Raw genomic sequence first — 26,808 nt, 5'->3', positions numbered from 1 at the left:
CAGGTCTCCTCTGTCAACAGCTAAGAGCTGTGCAGGCATGTGGCTTTTACGAGGCATCCCCCAGCCCTCTGGAAAGTGGGACAAACTCTTTCATGGTGACCTCTGTGCTGCCCCACTGGCATGGGCAGCATTCCTGCAACGCAACACAAAGGAAAAAAAGCTCTCCGTGCTCTCAGCTGCCGCTAAATATAGTTGCTCTCCAATGACTTCATTTTTTCCTGAGCCATTAACTTCAGCTTTAAGAGAGAAAACATCCCAGGGATGTTTAACCCTCCCAGCGATGCCCAATGGAGAACAGAAATGCCTACCTCTCCCTCTGCAGGGAGTGCATCACCCTGGCTTGGGACAACCCCTGCAGTGCCTTTCAGCCTGGCAGGGCTGTGGTCTGCAGACAGCACTGGGCTGGGAGAAGTAGGACTGCAGAAAGGGAAGGAGATGGATCTCCAGAGCAGGACCACCAGCCATGAGCCCAGAGCTCCAGCACCGGAGCAACACTGGGCTGGGATTTATTGGAAAAGCAGTGAGGAGGTTGGAGCTGGAGGAACAAGGTGTTCTGGGGTCACTCCTACCGCTGCAGGGTGGTTAAATCTTTCTTAACTAGGTTGTGGTCCAACAGGCCATGAGGTTGCCCCCATCTGAGGGTCTACTCACCTGGTTGAGGCCCAAAGTCTTCCCATTGCTGGAGCGGGGGACAAAGCCCCTCTGGCAGGTGACAGTGCACACCATGTGCCCCGGGCCATCCGATGTGCAGTTCAGGGTGGCAGCGTGAGCAAGCAGTGGCTGTGTGCAGCTTCCTGACCCCACACAGGCACCGTGGGCACAGCTGTGGAGGAGAAGAGAGAAGGAATCAATGAGTGGGTCTTCAGCAAGGAAGGGCTCTCTCCGGGTGGCCCCTGCATGGAACACTCAGCAGGTTGCAGATTCCTGGAGATGCACACCTATCCCTCAGCCCCAGCTTCTTCCAGGCTTGAAGTCTCCTTATAATGGTGCCAGGAGGGTACTTTTTCCCAGCTCTGCCTTGGCTGGACCTCATCCCAACCCCATTTCACACCTTCCCAGCAACCATTGTGTTGCTTTCAAGTGGATGAAAGGAGGCACAGCTCAACAACATTCCAAAATCCATGCTGCCTGGCGAGGCTACTCCAGCTCCTCTGCCCCAGGGTGTGCAGGGTGCATGGGACAGAGCCTGCATACAGCCTGGCACCAAAGGGCCTCATTGCAGGAGGACCAAGAGAACAAAAAGAGGGAGGTGACAAAGAGAGGGGAAGCAGGAGGTATATTTTTGTATGAGTTTTGAATCCACACCTCAATTTCAGTCAGCCTTAGTACAGGATAAGACAAAACTTGCAGAAACAGATGGTCAGTAAGAAAAAGATGAAGAGGCCTTTCTAAACCCTTTGCTGATAGAAGGATGTTGGGTATGTCAAACTATGTATTAGACATCAGAGAATCCACAGAAGATTCTCCAACTGTGAGGAAAAGTTTAGCTGGAGAAGAAACTCTTGCAGATATTAGGGAACCATCCATGAGAGACTCTTCAGATGATGTGCAGTCCCCCTTCATGTCCACACAGCTACAACCACAGCTTGTGATGGAAGGGAGAAGCTCGACATGCAATTGGCCCCTCCACCCCACTCTTGTCACTTCCCCACTCTGCTGTGATGGTCTTCAGCATCTCTGCTCTTTCCACAGGCCCACACAGCATTTCAATCCTGTGCATGCTGATGTCAGACTTTTTAGGATTAAGGCCTTCCCAGCATGCACCTGGTCGAGCGCTACAGACTCACCTGGGGCCACTGAGGTGAGACATAGTTAAATAGAGGAGTAACCTCCCCTGGGCACCACTGCAAGCTACAAGAGGTCGCAGGAAAGTTTGCAATGCATCACCAGTTCCTTGGAAATAAACATCCTCCTCCTCCTCCTTGCTGCGGCAGCTTCCCACTGAGGACCAGTCATTAGGTACTGATTATTTACGCATCACAAACAATCCCACAGTGAAGAATAGTGTTGGCCAAAGGGTTATGATCTCCAACAGTGAAATGCAGCCAGTAGGTTAATTACTTGGGATGGAATGGGCACAAGACATGGGGTTGACACAACATGCTCTGGTTATCCATCAGCCTGGCTTTATCTGTTACCAAGTGGTATAGGTGCAAAAACTGACCTCAGCCCTCCCCAATCAGGGGCAGAGCTGCTGCAGCTTCATGCATTAAGTGGGGAGAGAAGGGAAGGAGTTGTACCCGAACACCTCGCTTCCCTCTGCTCTCTGCTCTGCACAGGGCTCCTGGCCATTTCCATGGGCTGCCTTTCTCCCAGCGAGGCAGAGGCAAGCCTCTGCCTCTTGCCTTCACTCACCCTCTCCAGCCAAGGATGCACAGCAAGAAATACCACAAATGACACCAAAAAAAAAAAAAAAAAAGAAGAAATCGGTGCCGACACAGACGTTGAGGGAACACAATGTGCTGTTGACTCTGGACCAGTCCACTGAGCCAAAGACACGGTGGAAACCTGCAGGCCACAGCCCTGAAAGAGCCGGTGGGCACAGGAGGGGACCACAAAGGAGAACAAGAAGAAAGGGGCTGTTTTTTCAATGCAGACCTGTTTATGAAGTGAGAAATGGTTTCAGGGCAGCTGCTGCAAATTCTTTCACTAGCTTATATTTCCATTTGCTTCCTTTTTAAAGAATTTGTTTTATGAGCAATAGCGTTTGTCAGGTCATTAGCTTCTGAGGGCATCTGGTACCAATTGTAGCCCTCTCCCCTCCCTCCCCTCCTGCAGTCACCTTCTCTGGGCAGTTGCTTTGCTCCCTGCCTGTGCCCCCAGCACACACATCCTCCCATCCCTAAACTCCACCTCCCTGTGATGGAGCTGCTCTCCTAAACTTCCTGCAGTTCCTCTGCAGGAGCAGAGGAACTTCTCTTTCCAGCCTTGCTTCTTCCTCCCATCCCCTTCCACGCCAGTCATGGGTAGTCATGAAGATGCACCTTTCCACTAGACCAGGTTGCCCCATCTCCAAGCCCCATCCAACCTGGCCTTGGGCACTTCCAGGGAGGGGGCCTCCACAGCTTCTCTGGGCAACCTGGGCCTCCCCACCCTCACAGCAAAGGCTGATGGTCACAATGTTGAGTTATGGAGCATTTGCTCATCGCAGCACTGGATCAAGGGTGGGTGGTGGCATCCTCCAGACACATCCAAAGCCAAGAGCTTGGTTGGAGCAGCTCTGCTGTGCTGGTAGAGGGACAGTACATCATCTGGGGCAGCCTCAGCAGCTGGGACAATGCTGTTATTAAATAACAATAAAGCAAGAACTGATCCTTTTCAGCAATGCTGGGCACATCATGGTTTTCCACCAGCTCAGAAGCATAACTGGCAATGGGGCATAAAAGTAGATTGAGAGATCAGCAACTTTTTTACTGTATTATAAATACAAAGTGTTATATAGGGTAGTTATACCTAAGAGACTGATAATTACAGGTCATAAATCAAAATATCAAAATATTTCTTTTTATATTTATCACATATAGACTTATGCACAGGTTCTGTATGTGCAAGTAGATATATTTTAGAAATCAGAGTAAGGTTTGGGTTGAAATAATTACCTTTTTCTTTGTCCCAGAAAATGACTATCACTGTTTTCTCTCTGATTAACTACACCCCTAATCCCACAAATACCCACTAGATTTTATTTTGGAAATGATCTGAGAGCAATCAGCTCAAGTTCCGAGAAGCTGTTCTCATCCTACACGTAGCTTCGAAGTCTGGTGTTGCTATTCCAGACCTAAAGAGGGGCTCACGTCACTGAAAGCTGTCTGATTTTCTCAAATATATCCCTAAGCTTAAAAAAAATATACATCAATTCTACCTACAAACTTTGACTTGATTACTTGCGGGTCCCTTCCAACTCAGAATACTCCATGATTCTGTGACTTTCTTTGTCATTATCAGCACCACCATTGCTGTCACTGCTTTACTCCAGGCCAGGACACTCTTGAGCCTGGTGGTGTACAAGTGCAGGTCAAAAAAAGAAAAAAGCCCTGTGGCCTGGCCCCATCATGATCCACACGCTTTACCAGGACTCGGGTAAAGCGATGGAATAACTCGTGGCTCCCAGCCCCTGGAACACCCTAGCGAAGGCTGGACAAGGAAATGGTGCAGTTAGCCCAGTTCTGATCTCAGCATGAAGGAGCTCTTTCTGCTTTTGATGATAAATGAAATTCCTGTATCGCAGCTGCAAACTTCTGACTCCTGCCCATTTCTGATTCAGGCCATATAAGATGTGGGATGAGCCAATATTTTTTTTATTTTTTTTTTCTGCCTGAAACATCCAAAAAAATTTCCACTTCTACCCCAGCATCTTTTGAAGCTCAAACTAATGATTTGTCAACAACATTTTTACAAAATACCAAGATTTTTCTTCTAACTTATTCCATGTCAGCACAAGCCTGCACAATTTTCTGGGCTCACCAAGTCCCATAACTTATACATCAAAGGAAGTTTCAGATCTGGAAGGCTGTGAAATTCTGCCTAGCAATGGCCCTAACTGCTCCAAAATGGTAAGAGCCTTGTCCTGAAATGAGAACAATTCTAAAAACTAGAGCAATACTTTTCCTTCGGAATCCTTCATCCCTCTAGAACAAAAGCCACTGCCAGCAATGGAGCATGTTGAGCCAATGGTGGCAAGGATGATAGGGAGACATTGCTTTTGTTGTGACAGATCCCAAATTCTGAAAAGCTGAAATTTCATGTTTTACAGCACTTATTTCACAAAACACAGAGAATACTGATAGATTTACCCACGTCAAGCTAAACCAAGTCAAATGCAGTGCAGCTGCCTGAAGTATAATAAATCATCTGTACATTGCTGTAGCATCTACCCAAGCTTTCAACCCAGAGGTTGCTGCTAAAACATCCCTTATAATCAAGCTCCAACTCCTAACAGGGGAAACTTTTAAGTTCTTCTCATGGTGCGAATTTTTGGGTAGAGGGGGTTATAGGAGATGTTGACAGAAAGGTAAAGGCTTCAGCCAAATCTCCTGAAGTTAAAAGTCGTCACTGCACGTACGCTGGTGGAGCCTGGATTGTAGCACTCAACATCAGTGAGATAAAAGATGTTTACCCCAATGTGGTCTAGCAAAAGAGAATACCTAGGAAATGAGGAAAGGTGTTTTGGAAATACTTGGGAATGTCTCCCTTCAGGCGTGTTTCCCGTGGAGGTGAAAGGTCTCACTTTTCCAGTAAATCTGATGGCAACAACCCTTGTGGGAGCAGGCTACGTGTACAGACCCAACGGTGCTGATGCCTCTTGATTACGATCTGCACTGAGGTTGCCATCCCAAGAAAAGGTGTTTGCTTCTGTACGTGACTCCCAAAGAAACTTGGCAAAAAAAATAACATCCCTGTGAGTCATCCACTGTCTGCCTCAGAGACAGGGAAAAGGCATCAGGAACACATCGAATGACCTGTTGGCCCCTCTGCAGCCACAAGGGAAAAAAAAGAAGCAAGAGTAAACCAACTCAATATATTTCCAGATAGTTCATTTCCATCTTTTTTTGTTGTTGTTGTTGTTTGCTACACCAAAATAGATGTATAGAAGAACAGAAAGGGAGGTTGAATGAGATGTCAGGTTTGGTCTAGTCAGCTTCCCAACATGATCCAGGACAGACTATACCTAAAGAACACCTTTATCCATATCCAATCCCCATAGGAACACACTGCACCTCATTTTCTCAGCTTGCCCATAGGAATTCACTTCTAATCCACATCCACCACCATGAAAGACATAGAAATAGCAGAAAGATTTCAAAAGGGGGGCTGCCATCAGAAGCCATAGCTAAGCTGCAAGACTTATGCTGTAAGATTTAAGGAGGAAAAAAATATTTATCACGACAGAGAGGAGACAGTGAGAGGATCTGACGGTTCTGTACAGACACATACACACAGAAAAGTCATCTGTGGCAGGAGGCATTGAGACCTTTCTGAGAAGGATGGAGCAAAAGCAACACCTTTCATCTTGAAATCAGAGGCACCTTCTCAGCAGAGAGGGTTACTGGGTATGAGAACAGCTCAGCAGGGGAAATGGTGGACTCATGACCTCCTGCAGCTTGTGACAGGAGATAAGAGAACTTTCTGAAAGATGAGTTTAATCCAGTTCCTGTGAAAAATCCCTGTGCCTGTATGGCATTAGGAAAGGCAGGGCAGAACAGGGGAGGCTGCCTGTAGTGGTACACCAAGGGTTCTGCAGGCAAACCTCAGGGGTTCCCAGTTCTTGTTCCTTCTTCATGGGACACAGGAAGGACAGAGGGCTTTGTATGATTCACATAAGATCCATACTGGTAAGAGAATAAGGAATCAAGATCAAGCTCCAGGGTATCACCAGGAGCCAAGGTCAGAAAGGAAAGCTGCCTTGCACCTCACACAAATGCTCTGTGTTGTAATCCACCTTCCCTCGATGTATCAGGGGTTGGCCCTGCTTGGAACAAGATTATAGAACTGGGTGACCCTTTCCATGAGGTGACACCAAGCACGCTGTTTCACAGCTCCTGTATTTGACTCGAGATCAAACTGGTGAAAAACTTGTGTTGGGAGATATTTTTCCTAGGCGAGACTGGCTAGTCTCAGGGAAAGGCAGAAGATATCTTGAGCATCATAAAAAAAAACCATATACAAAGCATTAAACTCAATAAGCTGAATAGGCTGCAGAGAGCAAATGGAGTGGCTGCTCCATGAAGATGGTCCCTGACACCTTCCATCTGGACACTGAAGCCACCAATTGAAGTGAATGATCAAGTCCTACAGCAGAGCCTTGGGCACTGCTGCCCATCAGCCAGTCAGGGACCCACAAGAAAAGTGCCAGAGATCAACAGGCTTTGATGCTGAAGGAGAAGCACCTTTAGAGGTCCCCGTGGCAGAGGCAAAGGCTGAGGTGATCCCATGCTGCAGGAAAGGAGATCAGCAGGACCCCAGAATCATACAATCATTTAGGTTGGAGAAGCCCTCGAAGGTCAAGTCTAACCATTAACCCAGCACTGCCAAGGTCACCACAAAGCTATGTCCCCAGGTGCCACATTTACATGTCTTTTAAATCCCTCCAGGGATGGTTACTCCATCCACGGGGCACTCTAGGCCAGAAGGAAAGAATCGTGATCTTTAAGGTCCCTTCCAACCCAAACCATTTTACAGTTCTATGAAATAAGACCCCAGCATCTCTACCCAGGGTCCCCGTAAATCTTCACAACAGCACAGATGCAGTTTGTAAACTGACCCTGCATAATTTGGTGCCTGGAAGAAAGAAAACAAAACAAATAAAACCTGTTTGGGAAACAGCCCTCTTTGCTGAGTGAAGTTTACAAATTGACAGTAAGTAAACAACCTCCTCCTCCATCTGATTTTCTCTCCCTGACATCCACTTTCTATACAAAAGGAATCCAAACCAGACTCCCCTTGACACCTTACAGCCACTTTTGGGGGGTGGCACTACACAGGAAACACAAACACAGATCGCTGCCTGTAGCACCTTTCCTGTGAACTCACCCAGGCCCTTCCCAGCATATGCTAACAAAAAAGAAAACACATTAAAAATAAAACCAAGTTAAAAATAAACATAACAGAGGAAATGAAATATGTTCCCCTGGTTCAGGGTATAGCCTGTACCAAGGAAAACAGGAGGCCCTGTGGCTCAGTTTGAAAACGCAAAGAAAAAGATGAAAGCTGAGAGAGTTTGAGTCTTCTGGGTGGAAACTTGTTAAAAGTCTGATTTCTGCCTGACTTTTTAAGGTTGGGAACAGAAAGCAAAGATGACCCCTGATCTGCTGACAGAGACAGCAGAGAGGGGTTCCTGGTGATAGCAACGAGGTGGGATGGGTGGACACCACTGCTCTGGCCTGCAAGTTTTCTGCCAACCTTCAGCACCTCGAGTGGTTACAAAAGCAGAAGGCAACTCTTGCTTCAAAACAAGGATGCACTTTTCCAGCACCAAACGCCTGCTGCACCCTGACCTGGAGAGGGCTGCGTTTCATCAGCACAAACACGACCTCGATGTTTTCCCCAGCCTGCGAAGCACTGCGAGATCCTTCAAGATGAGAGATGCTACAGAAATACTAAGCTGTCATGTATTTATTATTTTGGCAATGGAGCATTTCTAGGCCGAAGTCAGGAAACCTCATTTCTTTTTTGCTTTTGTTACTGTCCCTTTCCCGGGTTATTTTAGGAAAGCACTCACATGCACGTACTGTGTATGTGAGGCTGGGCACGTGCAAATGGCCAGTTCGAGCCTGTGCAGGAGGAACACGGACCTTCTGTGATCTTTTGCAGTTGAATGTCTCTCAACCTCTGAAGACTTTCTATTCCTGGACTTTTATAGAGGATTTTCTTCTCTCCCAGAGTCCTCCTGCTTTATATGAAATGAATTGTTAGCCCTTAAAAGTAAAAATACTGCTATGCTATTTTGGAGATGTAACAGATTTAAAAAAATATAATAAGGGGGGGATACTTGGATGTTTCCTGACTTAACAGAGGAAGATCCCTTATTATTAGTGTGGCTACTGGAAGCTGTAAGCCTAAAATCTCTAAATATTCAAGCCTTTAAGTCCAGAAAATCAATACCATGAATAGCATTTCCTACTCTGAAAACTCTACAAATCTGATTTACTCTGAGTATTTGCTAAGGGCACGTGTGTATCCTGCAATTCAGCATATTGCTGCTAAGCTAAGGCCATGGGGAGCCCGTGGGATTGCAGGGAAGGGAAGAGGAGACATGAGGATCCTGCTGTGCCCATGCAAAGGGGACAGTACACTACTCAGTGTGTCTTGGTGATATGGGGACTGGCTTGTGCTTCAGATATAATGAGACTTTTAAGAGAAAAACATCTATTTTCCACTCTATTTGCCCCTATATGAGCATCTCCCCACCCCTAGTCAAGGCTCAGCTGGGTCCAGTCAGTCTGTTCCTCCTTGCAGTCACTTCTGAGGGGGAGGGGGAGGCTCTCAAGCAACGAGAATGCAGAATTATTTTAAGGGATGAGAAAATGTAATTGAAAAACCACATCAGTTGGCTGGGGTCTTAGAAGCATGTGGGTACATAACTGTAACAGTTACCAGGAGGAAACGTACTGCATTTCAGGTGGACGCTGATCCTTTAATGTAAGGCTGAGAATAATATTTACATGCTGACTCACTAAGATTTATGTTTCTTTATAAATCACACATGCACTTAAAAAAGAAAAAATAGTAAAAAAAAAAAAAAAAAAAAAAAAAAAAGAGACAGAGAAAGTAAAAAGCAACTTCATGGCTTCCAGAACTGTACATAAATCAACTGTACCACAATCCCACAGGCTTTTAGACAAACACACGCACACTGATTTGTTATCAGGGACGTTCATCCATCCAGGGCCATCAGCAGGAGAAATACAACAGTAGCAGTGATGTGATGACCCTGGTCAAACCCCTTCCATGCTTAACACCCCCACAATTCCAGCAAAGCTTGACTCAAAGACCAGTATTCCCAGCGGTGCGGGTTGAGTAACTGGCTGAGCTGGAGCCCTGGATCAGCACATGCGTGTAACTTCAGGGAGCCTGGGATCCAAAAGCAAAGCCAGACTTGGCAGGTCTGGCTGTCGTCAGCCCTGCCACCCCTCTAGGACACAGGCTGAGCACCAGCCCTTTGCTCTTCCTTGGGTCTGTACTTCTGCTCGGCACAATCCTACTGCCTTGTTTATTTAGTCTATTTTGGACACCAGTCCTTCCCCATCCTTTCACCAGCACAACCCGCTAGGAGAGCGGTGCCCCTTCTGCAAACACTGACTCTCGCTTGCTGCCTTATGAAGGCAGACATAATAATAAATCAATAAATTCAAGTGCTGATTGCCACTATTAGTGTTATCGCCGAGTTATGACGGGGACAGCGTGAGACTTGGCGAGGAGCCTGGGATAGGCCAGGAGTGAGCACAGAGAGGAGGGGGAGAGCTTCATCTCCACCTTCCACAGCGTGGGGGAGCTTGGGACGGATGGAGATGGAGCTTGTAAAACACATGGTGAAGAAGTCAACACTTCAGCTTTAGCAACAACCCTCAGTGATAACTTCTTAGCTGAGGGAGCTTGCTGTTCCCACCAGGAAACAGTCCTTTAATACAGTTTTGTGCAGATGCACAAACCATGCACAAAATCTGTTTTTGTGCCTTTCCCCCCAGAGAGATAAGCAAATCAAGACTCGTTACCTCAGAACTTCCAAAAAACCCTCAAAAGCCACCTGAGAATAGTCACAAAATAGTCAACGAGAAGATAAAACCCCCAGAACTCAAGCACAAATCCCCAGAGGAGAGAGGTAACCCGGGGTGCCCACTGGGATGTGCCCTGAGGAGACCATACCTGTAGCACTGCTGGCCACAGCCCTCCTCGTGCTGCAGGAGGCAGGTGGTGGGGCCAGAGGAGCCAGGCTGAGCTGGGGTCCGCAAGGCCACAGCTGCAACGCCCACGAGAGGGGAGGAGAAGTTGAGAAGCACCGAAGCAACTGGGTGGGATGAGTCCTCCTGGCCACGGGACACGTTGACGACGAGTGGGTTGTGCTGGCACGACAGCTCGTACGTCCCTGCGAGATGGTCAAAGAAGCTACTGGCTCAGCCCCAGGGCTTTGCTTTTGATTTACCTCATGTGCTCCTGCCCCGCATCCCCACAGACCGGCGTGGGAGGCAGAAAATGCCACAGGTGGGGACAAGGGATGACAGCACCGAACTCAGTGAGAGATCACAGCTGTAGTGGGGGCTCCAGGTGTCCCTCTCGGTGTCACAGCCCACAGGTAGCTCACCCAGAGAGCGGTTCCATCCGTCTGTGTCAGTCAGCTGGACAGTGACCATTGGCTTGCGCTGCTGGCTTGGGACAGTGCCGGAGGAGGCCAGGAAGAGCAGGAGGGAGGTGGGCACTGCAGGTCTCTCAAAGCAAACCTGGGAAGGAGGGCAGGAGAGACCCTGAGAGCAGGCACAAACACAGCTTTTCTGATCCCTTATGTGTAAGGGAGAGAGAAAGACGGAACATGGTGAGAGAGCAGGAGTAAGGGGTCAGAGACTGCAGAGGTGCAGGGCTGCAAGTGGGTGGAAAGAGAGAAAGGAAGGAAGGGAGTAGAAAGTGGCCCTTTCCCTCCTAATTCCCCTTCTCCCTTTTACTAGTCTTCTCCCTATCTATCAGTCCCACCTTGCCATAAATTTATAGCATCTTCACAACACCCACATTTGCTGCTCTTAAAACTGAGCAACACCTGGGTGACCCTTTTTCTGCCCTTTCTTCACCAGGTTTCAACTCCCACCCCACACAGTGCAGGCCAGGCCAGTGAGGCACCCAGAGCACACAGCTACCAGCCCTGCCTCCAAAACGTTTCCAGTAAAAAAAACCCAAAAAACCCCAAAACAAGCCCAAAGAATGTCCCCAGTACCCACAGCAACTGCAAACTGTCCGCCAGCCAACACGCAGAAAGATTTGTGGGAAGAAGCCCTGCCTGCGAGGAGAGCCGACAACTCGCCACTTGCCTGCAGCCCCGAAGGCTACAGGAGGCAGCTGGGAGACTCGTGGCATCAATCATGGCAGGGCAGGCGTTCTTGGGGAGTAAGAAGACAGAAATGTTTTCCTCCCCCACCCTGGTACCCCCCCACCCAGTGCAGAGATGCGTCTTGATCGAGATCCGCCCAATAGAGTGTTTGTGTTGAGCACTGGCATGGAGGAAGCTCACAAATCCAAGGCAAAGGTGTATTTGGGAAGAGGACAAGTCCTGGCTGGCCAGGCACAGCCCAAGGAGCCAGCTGTGGGAGTGGAGGGGACAACCACGCCATTTGTGGTGGCAGCCCAGCCTTGGGGGCTTTGTGCCACGTCAGGCATTGCTCACTCACGGGAACAGGAGAAAACCTTGGGCTTCAGCCCAGGGGTCTCAAGGTGCTCGGCAGCAAACGCCCCATGAGTGAGTCCCCACTGCTGTCTACTTGCTCCCTGAGCCAGGGCTTGCTCTCCTGCAGACCTGGCCTGGCTGCACGGAGTGGACCCGAGGGCTCAAACACTTTTATTTGGTATATCCCCACTGCCTATCTCAGTGAGACAAGCAGAGGAAGGAAGGAAAAGAAACAGGAAAGGAAGAAGAGAGGAAAAGAAAGCAGGAAGAGTTAGTAGTGCTCACAGCCAGCTCCAAGGAGCACCCTAGGACAGAGCTACAGCTGGAAAGTCCCAGGGAGCCAGCCTGTTTTAACCCAACCACCTCCTCCTCCAAGTGTGGTTCCTCAGGGGGGAGAGATGGTTGGAGAGGTCAGGTGAGGCTTTCCCTGGACTACACAGCTTAAGGTGGAGAGTTTAGTCTTTCTCTTCCTACAGTGCATCTACATGAGAGTGAAGGACGCTGGCCCCAAGTTAGACTAGAACAGTAGCTGACTTGATTATCATCCCAATCCTTTTCAATACCTATTATGTGCTTGGCCACAGCAGGCTATTTTCTTAATTTTCCTCCCTCCCTCTGCCCCTTTCTGTTTCATTTCCTGCATGTTACACATCCTGACTTGCTTACAAGTGATTTTGATGTCTCTCCTCATCAGACATATTAAAAACTGAGAACAAAGCATGGCTGGATATCTGTGAATCATAACAATTCCCACCTGCAGACAAACCCACAGGGCCTGGCAGAAGCTTCGTTAGGTGGCACAGACACACACACCACTTGTTCCCAGCATGGCAGTAGGCATGGTAAAACACTGGTACAGGTTGCCCAGAGCAGCTGTGGATCCCTGGAAACATTCAAGGTCAGGCTGGATGGGGCTCTGAGCAACCCAGTCTAGCGGAAGGTGGGGTTTGATCTAGAGGGCCTTTTAAGTTCCCTCCCAACCCGAACCATTCTATGATTCTTGGACCCAGCCTTTCCCTTGCTCATTGGTGCCACCTCTTGAGAAACACTGCAGGAAGCAATTCCTACCGTCCAGTGAGTTTTGTGGTGCAGCTCTGACCTGGGTGACACAGGTGCAACAGCTTTAAAATGACCATGGGAGTCGGTGGCCACAAAACACCACGTGCACGTGGGTACACATGTGCAACAACAGCACCATTCCTGCCCGGGCAGGCAGCTGTGCTAGGCAAATTGTCAACAAAAAGCTGTCTTTCCTAACCCAATATGTTACCAATCAGGCCAACTCCATTAAAAAGAAGAAAAAAAAAAGAAAAAAAAAGAGAGAAAAAGGGCATATTTATTACTAGTCCATAAATAATTTTATGGGCGGAAAATAATAGCACTCCTAGAGAGAGCACGGAGAACCAGTAATGAAAGTCTTTAATATAAACATCCATAGAGGAAGAGAACTGACCACAAGCTCCAATAAAACTGGAACACGCTTTAACCCCTGGTGAGAAGTGGAAAGCAAGCTTTCATCTAGGTAGGGCAGAGGGGGAGGACTGCTGCTTTCTCACTAGCAAAGGAAGAAAGGAGGCACATCTGTCATGGCCAGACACTGAAGCCAGAAAGTGGGTTGTGAACACACAGACAAGGAAGAGAGGGAAAAGTAAAAGAAAGGTTAAAGGAAGTTTTTTTGGAGAGACAGAGGACCTCAGAGCGATACCCATGTTTACTGACTCAGGTCTGATGATTCGCCAAGTCATCTGAGAGTTTTGGGAAGAGTCCTCTCTAGAGGACCTCGAACAAAGCAGGGCAAGATGTGTCTCAGACTGCAGAGGGAGCACCATGCCAGAGCCTGGCTTTTCAGAAACACCAGGCAGCAGCCACAAAACCTCTAAGCTGTGCCTGTGGTCAGAAACCCAATGCTGTAAAAGTGCTGTTGGCCTAACCCTCAGTTTTCCTCTGTCCTGCTCCTTTGCTTATTGGGACAGAGAGGTTTGATCCTCCCAGAGGCAGCCTCCAGCTCCCCAGGTAGCCCCTGAGCCCCTGTTGGGCTGTAGGACCAGCACCTTGGGGCACAGAAGTGTCACCTTTGGTCTGGAGTTATCAGAAGGACCTGTGTGCCACAGCTGGACCCCTCAGGATGACAGAGCATATCCACATACCCTCTGCTGCTCTTCACAGCCATGGGGGACAAAGGCAACAAGGACTTGAAACACAACCTGTGCCCTCCTTTTGCAGGTGTTAAAGCACTGCTTGAATGCAGGGGAGAGAGACAGGAGCAAATTGTTTCTCAGCCTCGAGGCATTTCTGTGGGATTTTGGTTTCATGCACTGTCCTTCTCCTGGCAATCTGCCCCAGGATGGGTCTGCTGTTCACAGTGAGAAGGAGGCAACTACAAAAAACCCATGCACAGGCATTTGGCTTTTGCAAAGAGGCCTATCTGAGTATTTTTTAAGGTTGCTGTAGCTCCTACAAGACAGAAAAGGATGGGGTTTGTCACCAAAGTGCTGGATAAAGACAAAAAAATCCTCTGTGCCTGATCACACATCCTCACTTACCTTGAGCCAAACTCCCTCATCACCCAACGGTGTCTTTTCCTCATCTGGATCCTGAGCATTCTCTTGGCTGGGAGCACATGGGAACCAAGCAGCCTGCAAAAGGTCCTTTGGCACATCGTGAAGGTGGGATTTACATACCTGAAATGAGAGATTTATTTCAACTCAGAAAGTTACAAGGCAAGAGAGAGAAAAACAGCACCTACAGAACCCCAGGGAAGACTCAACAACCATTGAGAAGGATCCCAAGGTGGTTTCTAGCATGAAGAGAGTTAGGATGTGATTTCCTAAGGGACACCTCACTGCCCACACATGTGCACAGGAGGCCCTTGACATTTTGGAGTGCTGTAAACATGCTGTTTAAGCACCTCACGGTGTCTGTGGGACCGAGTAAGAAATAATGAGCCAAGCTGTGAACTGGTAGGTAGGACCAGAGCATCCTGATTTTGGCTGTGCTGAAGATACAATGGTGTGATTAATTTGCCTGAATACCAAGGTATTCCAGACATTCCCATAGGCCTGGCAGACAAAACCTTGGAGACACATGTGTCATTATAGAGAAGCAGACACTGGAGCCCAAAGCATCTCATTAGACATGTACATCTGGAAAACTTAATCACACTGCAGGTTCTCATCACTGTTCCTTACATCGCGTCAGTAGAAACACACGTATAAAGGACTAAATACAATCTCTTTACATATTTCTTGCCCTTCTTCAGCCTGCTAGGAAAGAACATTACACACCACGTTAATGCCAATCAGGCGAAATCCCCTCCAGGCTCTGCTCCAAAGCCCATATGAAAGATGGGAACTCTCCCATTGATTTTTCCTTGGCTTCAGATCAGAGGGCTTGAGAGCAGTACAGATGCTGATGTGTGCGTGATTTCACGCTTTCAGGCCCTGACCTTATAAGGTATCAGACTTACAGGATTTTTTTTTTTAAAGCCACCAGTGGGACAAGTCACATGCTCCAAGTTGTGCACTTGGCTGGTGGGATGGGGGTGGTTACAGGGGAGGTGCTCCCTGTCTTGATGAAACACCCCTCCATGAACTGCAGTTCCTGGGCTTAGGGACTGATGAAGGAGGGGTGTGAGAAATGCCCAGGTCATCCACTGGGTCCCTGTGTGGGAATATTGTAATCAATTAAAGCTTCCAGAGCCGCTTTGAAGGTTTTGTTTGCGCTCTTGCAGCAGTGACCTCAGGATGGGCTTTGCTAGAAAACACTTTTTTTGACCATGCCTTCACTCACCTTCACAACAGGCTCTCCAGTGACCAAGGAAGCAGGGCAGGACTTCACATCCTGATGGGAGGCATAGGCTCTCACTGCCCACAGATCCAGGTATCCATCAGGAGTGTAGGGACCACAGTCCAGGATGCTGCTTGTCCTCTCGAAAGGCTCACACACACCGTCCCCATCATGCACGTAGCACAGGCTTGGTTCCCCTGCAGGAAGAACAGGGAGGAGCTGTTCACAAACCAGGCTCCAGGCACACACACCTCCTCCTGTTACAGGAGTTTTGCTGGCTGTTTAGCCTGGGGTTTTCCCACCACAAGGGCCTGACAAGATCTGTGGATCAGTCCAACTGCAAACCCAGGCTTTGTGGAGATGAGGTGCATCACCCTCTGCTCTAAGAAGCAGGGTGAATAACGTACAGGTTTGACTCCTGCCTCAAAAGAAGTCAATCCATTTGGAACTCTGTCTCAATCCACTTGGACTCACCAACACAGTTGAAGCCTTTTTCCTTTTTACACTTCCTGGAACAGCCATCTCCATCCAGCAAGTCCCCATCATCACATTCCTCCCCCAGGCTCCTAAGGGGACAACAGATGTATTAACACCCTCTTTCACTCAACACTCCTGTGCTTCTGCCCAGTCATGAGTGAGGATCCCATACTGGATTCCAATTCTGCAGAAGCAGGGAAAAGAGGAATGTGGAATAAGGTATATATGTGGAATAAGGTAGAAAAAAGAAAACATCTTGCCAGGTGATAAAGAGAGGTTGAATCACAGCATATGGGAGAAGGCATGACCATATTGTGACTTTCCTATAACACTTGAGGCAAGAACTATTGGGAGAACAGAAGAAGTAGAGAACCAAGCATCAGGAAGGCTTGTTGCTGGAGTAAGCAAGTGTTGGAGAGGATGGGAGGTTCTGAGACAGAACTGGTGTTTCAGTGGGAGCTGGAAAAGGAGAGGCAGGAGAAAGGAGAGAAGGTTCCTCTCCCTTTTCTCACACTGCTAAGAAAACTGTTTTCAAAGGAAAGTGATTCTGAATAACCTGGAAGTTAAAGTCTGAAAAAGCTATATATGGAAATTTGGCATAATTAACCCCCAGGCAGAGGACTGGAGTCTCTCAGTGTAGAAATGGTGCATCCCTCATCATTTGGGGTCTCTGAGCAGTGAGCAGACAGCTCTCTAAAGATCCCACACTGTGTGGGACTGTGCTTGTGGCAGAACTTACTTCTGCAGGGCCATCACCCTGTGCCCTGTGTAGGAAGTTATACTGCCCAGTTCCAAAGGCAGATCCTCTGTGACAGTTCACTCAGACGGGCCAAAATTCAAGCACTGCAGTCAAGCACTGAGGATGTTCAGGTTGGACCCCTCAAAAACACCATCCCCAGTGCACACAGCCTTTTACGAAACACAAGCTCTGCAACCCAGTCTGCTGCAGGGATTCAGTGCAGCACCTTCAGCCAAGGACCCATGGGTGGAGGACCAACCCGCTGCTTCCCTCTGGGGCAGGACAACCTGGCAGCTTTAAAGAACCTCCACTGAGAGCTTGACTTACGTGGTCACCTTCCCATCCCCACAGTAGGGTGCTCCGTGGACATGGACAAGCGGTGGGGAGGCTTCTCCTAAGGTTGTCCCAGAGACTACCTGCACCTGGTAGTGGTACACGTGCCCAGGTGTGACTTCCCTGCAGGGACAGAGACAACTTGAGGGAACAGCAACATCTGCAACAGATTTGCTCACCACAACTCCAGATACCATGTGCGTGTCCATGCAGCATCACAGTAGGACATGTGTCTTCATACTCTGCCAGAGGCAGAGACTGTGGGAAGAGGGTCTCTTCCAGGTCATGCAGAGGGGTCTGCTGCCTGTTTCTCAGGGGTCTGAGCTGGGGAGAAGTGACATTATCTCGAGCAATCATTTTATTGGTTGTATTGTTGTGGAAAAGGTCATTTTACTGGTTGTATTGATGGGGAAAATGTAATTTTAGTGATTGTATTGTTGGGGAAAATGTTTCTGGGTTGAACAAGCTGCTTCTAGTTAGCCTGGGCTCATGGGCAAGGGCCATGGTGGGTCTGCGACACGCTTCCTCAATATCACTGGATGTGGTAATCCCCAGAGAAGGGGGGAAAAAAAAGAATCCCAAAACACAAGCAAAACCCTCCAGGGATTTAAAGAGGTGGGACCTGAGGCCATCAGACCTGTCCCAGCCACACCCTGAGCCCAGGATGGAGCAGGCTCATCACTCACGTGTCGATGAACTGGCGATGCAGCTGCACGGGGGCAGCGGGGGACCCGCCTGCAAACGGGGGGTCGCGCAGGAGCCGGTACTGCACCAGCCTGCAGGAGGAGCAGAGGGAGCTGTGGGGCATGGAGGTCAGCAGGGCTGTGTCGATCTCCATCCTCTCGTCAAAGGTGTAGATTTTGACTCCGGACATCTTTTTGGGGATGTTGAGCTTCACGGTAAAGGGGACATCGCAGAAGGTGTCCAGGGGGCCCAGGTGGATGGACTCCCCCTGCTCTGTCAGGATTTCAATGTCAGACAGCGCCTTGGGAGAGCCCGTGGAGAGGTAAGTGGTCCAGAGGGTGAGGGAGTCGGGGTAGACGGGGTGCAGGAAGCGGAGCTCCAGGATGCAGCCGTCGGGCTGGGGACACGGCACTGTCATGTTCATGTCAGACAGGTGGAGCTCTGGACTCCAGGCCTGCAGGCTGGGCCCACAGGGCTGATCCACATCTGGGGGGCCTGGGCAGAAGCAACAAGGAGGAGGCTGGTGAGAAGCAGGGGACAGCTGACCTCACAGAGGACCCAAAGGCACAATCCTCTCTGTAGGTGCTTACACATCTCTTCACACCTACTATGGTCACGTCCCAGAGCTGGTGGCATCTGCCCTAACATCCTGGAAAGCAATAAGCACCACTGGTCTCCCAGCTCCTGGGTACATGCTTACAAGCACAAGGCTTGGTGCATCTGGTGTCTCGCAGCCCTCTCAAACAGGGACAGCGGTATCCACGCTGCAGCTGGAGCAGTGTCAGGCTCTAGGGACAGCCTGGACACAGCTGGGGGACATGAGGCTTCTTGCCTCCTGTAGTCTCATGGGTGTAGAAAGCTTGCCAAGGGCACCTGAATGCTCCAGGTAGAGCAGAGACTGAAGCTTTCCACAGGCACATGCTGGAAACAAGTCACAGACAGGGACAGACCAGGTCCAAAGCAGGGAAGCAGGTCTGGAAGGCTGTTCTCCCACCAACACCTCCAGAACAGTGCCCAGGCTGACCTCAGACCCCCCAGCCTGCCTCCACCGATGGTGGATTAGCACCCAGCAAAAGATATGTAGTGTTGGGCTTTCAGACTCAGAAAGCATGATATTCTCCTGTAGTAAAAATACCCTGGTCTTCATTAACCATTGGAAGCATTTCTTAGGGCCCAGCACCAATTCAAAGCCTGCATCCACTTAATACAAGTCTAAAAGTTTCTAAGAAACCATAAAACCTCTCTTTTTCACCAGAACAAACACAGGTTTACTGCAGATGCACAGAACAAACAGAAGCACGGGGAGCCAGAGGATCAACAGCAGCACATGCACCACACACAGCCCACAGGATCATTTCACCTGGTCTCCTGCCTCCTCTGCCTTGCTCTTGGAGGAGTTCGGGCAGCATGAAAAGCCCAACAGTTCCTGTGACAGCTGTGTGACCTTGACAGTCACCACCATGCCCACAAGGTGGGTCTCTAAACCAATATCTGGATCTCAGCAGAAGTTGTAACACCCTGCTGCTGTTCACCTTGCCAGGAAGGAATGGCATCCAACTCAGACTGCCCAGGGCTCAGCAGAGACTCAGTGGGATCAGCACAGAGCCTCTCTTGCTCTCCTTGGACAAAGCTGCACCAAAGCCCCTGAGGTTTTGAATGAGGTCCCAAGATCTATGTTTTAAGGCTTATTTCAGTGAAATGCCCCTCCTTTTGGCCAGTATCTCTCAAGAACACCTGTCTGAACAATTATTTGGGTTGATATTGGGGTGTCAGTTGTTTGTCCAAAGCCAGCTGGCCATTTCCAGGTATCTCCTGGGCACCAAGATGTCCTTCCCGCACTACAGAGCCCCCACAGAGGGAAGACAACTGATTCTCTAAAACAAAAAGAGATTCTTTTTCTTGTCCCAACAGGATCTCACCTCTGTCTGGGGATTCACAGAGAGGAAAAGAGGGGAGAAAATTACCTTCTGCTTCTTCTGGGGTCCAGTAGCCGGAGGAGTCGCAGACCCGAGGGGAAGAGGCCTCGTGCACATACTGACGGAAGGTGCCATCCTCTGCACAGCTGTCACAGAGCGTGTCCTGCTCCCTGCTGACAGGAGACACACACTGGCATGTCTAATCATGACCAGTCAATTTTCCATCCACCTTTGTCCAGGTGGGATCAGATGGGAACTTGGAAAAGCAAAGCTAAGCTCTCAGAGAACCCCTGGGCATGTCATCCTGGCTTGGAATAAACTTCTTCAAAGACAGGGAAATAAGAGTGGCCATAGCAGGCTGGATTTAATCCCTCCTCTTCTCCATGCTCACTGTGTAGTCTGGGATGAATAACCCGTCCCCCACTCACCAATCAGAACTAAGAGATCCCACACTTCCCAGGGCAGTGCCTCTGGAGTTGGGTGGGTGCTCTTGGGGCTGTCTCTGCTAAACCCGGAGTCAGGTTTTCAGCACTACTGTAATACAAATCAGTCACAAATATGTCAATTAAAGGTTGTCCCACTGTGCTCTCCAGGAAAGAAAAAGGCATTTTTCTGTGATGAGAGCAGCCTCAGCCTCTTTCCTTGACCAGTTCATCTCAGGGGATGCAGACCCCTCACCATAGATCAGCTGCTGAACCAGTTATAAACGAGAACTCAGGACGGTCGAAGGACCCAGTGCCTCCCTTCTAGAGTCATGTTTTCCTGCTTCCAAACCACTTAATTCCCCACCAAAGCAATTTGTTTGGATCACTAGAGACCACCCAGTACTCAGAGCCCCTCATGCCTGGGGTGATATGCATGTGCCCTTGTTATCCCTGAGCAAAAGGCCCATTGTGGAGAGCATCAGCTCTTTGAAAAGGCAGCAAACACTGACCCAGGAGTGTCCCAGCTGCCATCAAACAGCACTTGCCTTTTAATTACAAGAGACAGCCTTGTGAAACAGCTTCAAAACAAATTCAAGAGCTCTTTAGTATGTGCTAATGGTCCTATAAGAAAACAAAAAAAAGTGGTCCCACCACCTAAAGTCTGGTGAAAACCAAAATGTTTTAGTAAGAGGGGCTGCTGAACAGAGGCACTGGTGGTGTATCCAAGTTTTGGTGGCTCCCACGTATGGGGGAGAAGACAGACAGCCACCCAACAGTCGTGGCCACGCACTGCTCAGCGGCCAAACAACTCTAGTTCCTTGGCACCGTTTCTCCGGTTTGAAAAGTTTCCTGCCTTACCCCCAGTTCGCTGCACTGCGAGTCCGTGACAGCGCTGGAAACGAAACCCAGCTCTTGCGGTTCGAGCTCCCTGCCTTAACCACAGGGCTGCATTTCCTTCTGGTAAATAGCTACTTTATACAATAAGTGCTAAATGAAGCTCATTTTTCATTCCCCGATTGCACTCTGGGGTTTAAGAGCTGGCTTTGCCTCCTGATGCTCTTTGGCTTCCCCTCCCGGCACCCCGATAGCGGAAAGCTTGCGGGAGAGCCCATCTGCCAGCGGGCCACGGCAGCAGCCTGGCTCTTGTGTCTGAGGGCTCTGCTGGAGACGACCGAGGGGGAGAGGGGTGGGGGGGTCCACACCAGAGAGGGTCCCTTGTCCCTTCCAGCAGGCTCCTGTGCAATCCCAAGACCACAGTGACAGCAGATCCCTCACCTCTCGTGGATGACACCACTGATGGGAGGCAGCCAGTAGATGCTGAGGGAGTCCTGTGTCTGCCCCGTGACCATGGGAGGGATCGGGATGGGCGCCGGCTTCTTGCCGTGCCCCCAACGCTGGTACACCAGGTCCAAGTAGCAATGCATCCGGGCCACTTGGTTGGGGGTGAAGGAGTTGGTGCAGTCATCATCTGGGGGGAAAGACAGCCCAGGTTGAGGGTGGTGGGGATCAGCCAGTCGGACGCGGCAAGATGCACCTTCTTCACGGCCAAACCGTTCGGGGGGACTTCTAGGGAGAGCTGGGAGGCACCAGCACGTGGTGTCTCTCCCGCCGGGGCTCTCTGGTGTCGTGTGTCCCCAAAGCCACAAGATGGCACTGCCTCAGCAGCTCCACAACCCTGCACCTGCCCAGCACCAGCTCGGCTGCCTCCGACACGTGGGAAGGGCCACCGCCTGCCTGGGGCTGGCCGTGGGTCGAGCAAGGGGACATGGAATTGCTCCTCAGGCTGTGGTCCTCCTGGGATGCCGGGAGGAACAGCAGCGCTCTCTGCAGCATGCCCTTGGGAACCAAGCCAAAAGGGTTCAGAAGGATAATAATAATAATAATAATAATAATAATGATAATAATGATAATAATAGTAGCAGCAGCTTCAGGACTGGAGAATAAAGGCACAACACCACACAGACAAGAACAGCCTTGCTGCACTGCCAATGACCCACGGGCAGGGAGGGAGGGACAGATGGAAACAGCCTGAAGCAAGAAAGGGGTTAAGAAGCCACTGCAAGCACTGCCTGCCACATCCCAGTGCACCAGGAGGGGTTACATAGGTTAGGGAATAGGGAAAGGGACTCCTGATGGAGGTGGAAGGGAGGAAAACCCACGTTTGAAGGAAGGTGAGCCCTCACAACCCCTCACGATGATCACTCGTTACCTGTGTAACTCATGTAGTTGTTGAAGGGTGTCCCTGTGAAGTGCGTCTGGCCGCAGGTGTCGTTGGCAGGGTCTGGATCCCGGCAGAGTTTGCTCTTTGGGGTGGGGGCAGTGTCAGCACAGAGGTCTCCCGTCTCCATAGACGGGGTTGTCTCCCTGCAGGGATCATCACAGGATTCCCGCTCGCTCACTCCCTTAAAGACGTGGTACAGCCCCAGGACGTGTCCCACCTCATGGATCATGGTGTTGGTGTGGCCCTGCATGCCGTAGTAGGCAGGGTTGAGGACAACTCCACCTGGAATTGCAAGTACAGAGACTATCAGCTGCCATTACTCACCTGTGAGAGGCAAAACTCCTCTCATTATGCGTCCAGGTCACAGACAAGGTGCCAGATGTAGACCTGAAGATGGATGTATTCAGCCTCTTGTAGGATGGGATGAGGCTCATTTGCCCTCTTGGAGTGGGGTAGGTGGTTTTTCTTCCCCTTCTGACCACATTATTCCCCCCTCCACACCTTCCATCATTTCAGCTACCATTTCCCTCTGTGTCTTTTTGCATATCTATAACTCAGCGTCTGCTTTGGATGACACTTACAAATCCAAATGAGGTTTGGAGCCAGGGCACCAAACCGAGCCATGATGCAACTTTAAAGGGATTGTCTTTTGAACCAGAGGCCAGAAGTTCTTCCCTGGCCTAGACAGGTGGCTTTGGCATGCCAGCCCCCTTGGCAAGTGAGAACAATGAGGTGCTGAAGTCCTGACACACTTGGCTGCGCCAACTGGAAGCCACCTTCAGCACAAGTCCATATGGAGATTCCAATGAACTGCCTCTGGCCCAGGCTGAGAAATCATCCGTGATCTATTGCTTCAACCTCCAAACCAGACCCTGAGGAGTAAACTAAATCTCTCATGAGGTTCTGTTGCAATCCACTAAACTTCTACCACAAACCTGACACAAATGTAGTGTATTTCAGAGTGGGATTTCCCAAAACACAGATTGTGAAGATCCTATCATCCCATTCAGAGGGATCTGTGTGTGGCAAGGTAGACCAAATGAACCAGGCAGGATCCCTCCAGCCCTCACAAACCCACTCCTCTTCACTGGGCCACCCCAGCCCCTGACTCCAGGGGGCACAAAGGGGGCAGTTCTTCTCCAAGTCAGCCTGACGCAGGTTCAGCTGTCAAAGATATCGGGGCATGGGCACAGAAGAAGTCCTCCAGAAACTGCCCAGCACTTCCACCTCATACTGACAGCAACAGCACAGAGCCGGGCAGGACCCATGACGATACTGTCCTAAATCTCCCCATGGCTGCAGGACAAGTCGCTTTTCCTCTCCTGCGGGCCTGTCTGATGGGAAGAGCAAGGATGAAGGATGCTGATGAAAGCCATTAGGAGTAGAGCCTTCCCTTTGCCCACTGCCAGCCTCTCCAGCTCCTGATCTGGCATGCACACTCTGCACTGACAGCTCTGTGCCACATCTGCCGAGAAACTGTCCACAGAAGATGCTCAAGAACAAAAAAAATTTACTTCTCTGGCCTCCTTTTATTTGCCTCCTTTCTTTCATCCAGATTAAAATATCTTTGAAATCTCTGCATTTTTCTCCCTGCTTTGAGGCTTTTCGCTCTCCTTTTCCTCCCTTTTTCTCCTCTCATTTTCATGCTCCATCCACTTTTCCATGCTGCTTTACAGCAGAGGAACAAGGGCTGGGGAGTATCAGCAAGACAAGTGGGCTAAAAGCAGACCCCAGCATGTGCCAGGCTGACTCCAGGCAACACCTCCGTGGCTTGGGAGGCTGTTTTTACACAACCACTTTTAACCCAGACAACTTGGATGGCAGCGTGGTGAATAGTTGGCTCTGGCACAGCTTGCTCCCTCCGTTGCAGGGCCCTGGGGGATTTACTGTGCCAGCTACCTCACGGCAGAGCCCTCTGCCACTGCATCTCTGCTGATGATCACTGCCCCTGCCAGCAAAGCTAGAGCTGGCAGGGGGCCACGGCGTGATCCTGTCTCCAGCCACAGAGGCTGCCTGAAATCAGCTCCGTGCGCTACCAGAATACCTCATGTCCTCGAGTACAGGGCATTCCTTCCCAAAGAGGGTTTTCTTCGGAGCACTGTGTCCCTGGCAGGACACCAGCAGGTCTGTGACTGCTCTAGGGGAGCCATGCTGGGTGAACACTGCATTTGGGGCTGGAAAGGGACCTTCAGAGATGCCCATCAGCAATTCTCTCGAGCCCTCGCAGCAGGGCCGTGAGAGGGTGAAGAAATAAGGGTGGCGTCTTCAGTGGAGCATCCTGCGTGTGTGGCCCATGGCAGGGCTGAGAGACATCACTGACCTGTCAAGAGGCACCACTTCTTAGCTCAAAATTCATGTTTATTGCTCTTCCTTCCCACAGTGAGGATCTTCTGCCCAGGGCTTGAGGCAAAGGATGGGTCACAGAGTAGCTGCATTCCCTTTCTCTCTAGTTGTAAGACAACAGAGCAAAGGACTTTGCATCCCATCAGTCAGCTCTTGACCCTTTAGCTGCCCGGAAATGGGCTACAAGAAGGTAGAGAGGTTGAAAAATCCTTTTGGGACCTTCATGTTTTGGCCTGTCAACCATCAGGTTTTGGAAGCCATCCCCCTCTCAATCACCACCCTGGTAAAGGCTATAGATAGCAAAGGGCATCCCACTGATGGAGAGCCCAGTGGGCACATAAAAAAAAAAAAAGCTGCTTCTCATTTGAATCAAACCAGGGCATGAGAGAAGAGAGAATAGAAAGAAAAGGCATCTCTGCAGCCAAACCCAAGCCTGAGCAAGGCAGGGGGCTGCCTGCCCAAAGGTCTGAAAGAAGGAATGTGCACACAGAAAGAAAACAGTGTTCATAAACAAGTAAATGGGATGTGAAAGCCCTGCACACATCCTGCAGCTCTAACCACAGGGAAAGGGGCTGAGCACCAGGGCATGGGGGGCCTTGTGACCAAGCAGCCTCCTCCCAGCAGAAACCCAACACTCTTCCCAGGCATGGAATAAATGGGATTCCGGTACAGGGAGGGAGAAAACTCTCACAGGGAAGGGATGCCAAGGCTGGGATACCCTGTCCCTCCCCTCCTCTCTGCTGGCTTCCCCTATTTCATTCCTCCCCCACACTCCACAAAGATGATCATATTTTGAATACTTTTTTTAACAGCTAATTAAATGGCAGGATTAGAAACAGCATGAGAACCCTGCCTGCCTTCCAGAACATCCCTATCCCTTCATTCCCTGTCCCCACAGCTTCCTGATGAGTTGGGAGAGCTCCCAGCTTTGGACCAGGAAGTTCTATTTCCCCTCTGCAGGATCCTGGCTGTGAGGGCAAGATGTGGAAGAGTTCATAACATCCTGACGGGACGAGCCTCCCCTCTCTCTCCTCTGTGGATCAGGCATTCCTTCTCACCTTTGCCTCCTCCTGCCCTGAGAGATGGGTTAAACTGGGCTTTAAGTGCCTGAGAACCAGCTCAAGGAGGTTCCCAAGGTCAGCATTTACACAACAAAGCTAAAATCTTCAATATCCCTGTGATATAAAGGGGGTCCAACACTCCAAGGCAAGTGAACCAGAGACTTCTTTGGACTTGCTCACCCAAACAAGTCCAGAGAGCTGGAAAACCTCAGTTCTGACCTCACAACACCTCGTCCCTCCAGACCAGACCTACCAGCTGCAGAGCTCGTAACGTCCCCAAGGCCAAGCCCCCACTCTGATCAAGGAACAAAAGATGCCCAGTCCACAAGTCCAATGAATGATTAGCACTGGTGTGGACCCCACTTCTCCTCACACACCCCTGGAGGTTCACACTCCCAGGGCAGACTCTGCCTCTAGCCATGATCAGCGGCGATGCTGAGGGACTCTGGTCCACGCCAGTTCCCAAGAAGCCAACCTGTTCCTGTGTCAGGGCTGTCCCAGAGGACATTCTCAAGCAACCACGGGACCTTTAAACAGCAAACCACAAAGCTGAACCTGCATGGCGGGGCCAGTGTTCCCCAAACACTGAGTCACAGCCACGGATGGAACGAGCACATGACAGTTAGTCAGACAGGAAGATGGCCATTGCCTGAGGTACCTTTGATGGAAGGGCTGGCCCTCCTTCAGGATCCACTGACCTCTGCCAGATATATGAGCTGGCCCCAGCTTATATAACTGCAGAAAGTATTTATAACATCAACTGTTCACAATTCCCCTGCCTTTCGACCATGTTTATGCAGTTCACATGCAGCTACACATGAAGTTTAAAGCATCTGCATTATTATGTTGCTGGGGCTTCTGAACAAGGCTTTCCACCACGGAAAGCTCGGGGTGTTTTAAAGGAAGTTCTTTGATTTCTTCTGTCTTGTAGTTAAAAAAGATTTACTTCTAAGTTCT

The 26,808-nt window shown here is 49.9% G+C and overlaps 1 protein-coding gene across 2 annotated transcripts in view; it reads right to left on the bottom strand.

Moving 5' to 3' along the window:
- The window catches only part of PAPPA2 (pappalysin 2), a 90,227-nt gene that overhangs the window by 33,137 nt on the left and 30,282 nt on the right, over positions 1 to 26,808 (bottom strand). The window contains exons 4-14 of one of the 2 annotated variants that reach the window (XM_064664143.1): positions 22,436 to 22,729; positions 21,502 to 21,694; positions 19,850 to 19,971; positions 17,888 to 18,380; positions 17,196 to 17,324; positions 16,127 to 16,218; positions 15,656 to 15,849; positions 14,410 to 14,547; positions 10,799 to 10,934; positions 10,363 to 10,582; positions 652 to 823 (exon numbers count right to left, since the gene is read on the bottom strand). In XM_064664143.1, the coding sequence (XP_064520213.1) occupies positions 652 to 823; positions 10,363 to 10,582; positions 10,799 to 10,934; positions 14,410 to 14,547; positions 15,656 to 15,849; positions 16,127 to 16,218; positions 17,196 to 17,324; positions 17,888 to 18,380; positions 19,850 to 19,971; positions 21,502 to 21,694; positions 22,436 to 22,729 (2,183 nt within the window). Of the gene's footprint in view, positions 1 to 651; positions 824 to 10,362; positions 10,583 to 10,798; positions 10,935 to 14,409; positions 14,548 to 15,655; positions 15,850 to 16,126; positions 16,219 to 17,195; positions 17,325 to 17,887; positions 18,381 to 19,849; positions 19,975 to 21,501; positions 21,695 to 22,435; positions 22,730 to 26,808 lie in introns of both variants that reach the window. The other variant, XM_064664142.1, reaches the window with a different exon arrangement.

Source organism: Pseudopipra pipra, chromosome 9 (assembly GCF_036250125.1).
Source record: "Pseudopipra pipra isolate bDixPip1 chromosome 9, bDixPip1.hap1, whole genome shotgun sequence".
NCBI classification, from domain to species: domain Eukaryota; kingdom Metazoa; phylum Chordata; class Aves; order Passeriformes; family Pipridae; genus Pseudopipra; species Pseudopipra pipra.
This window is presented reverse-complemented; position numbering and strand designations above follow the sequence as displayed.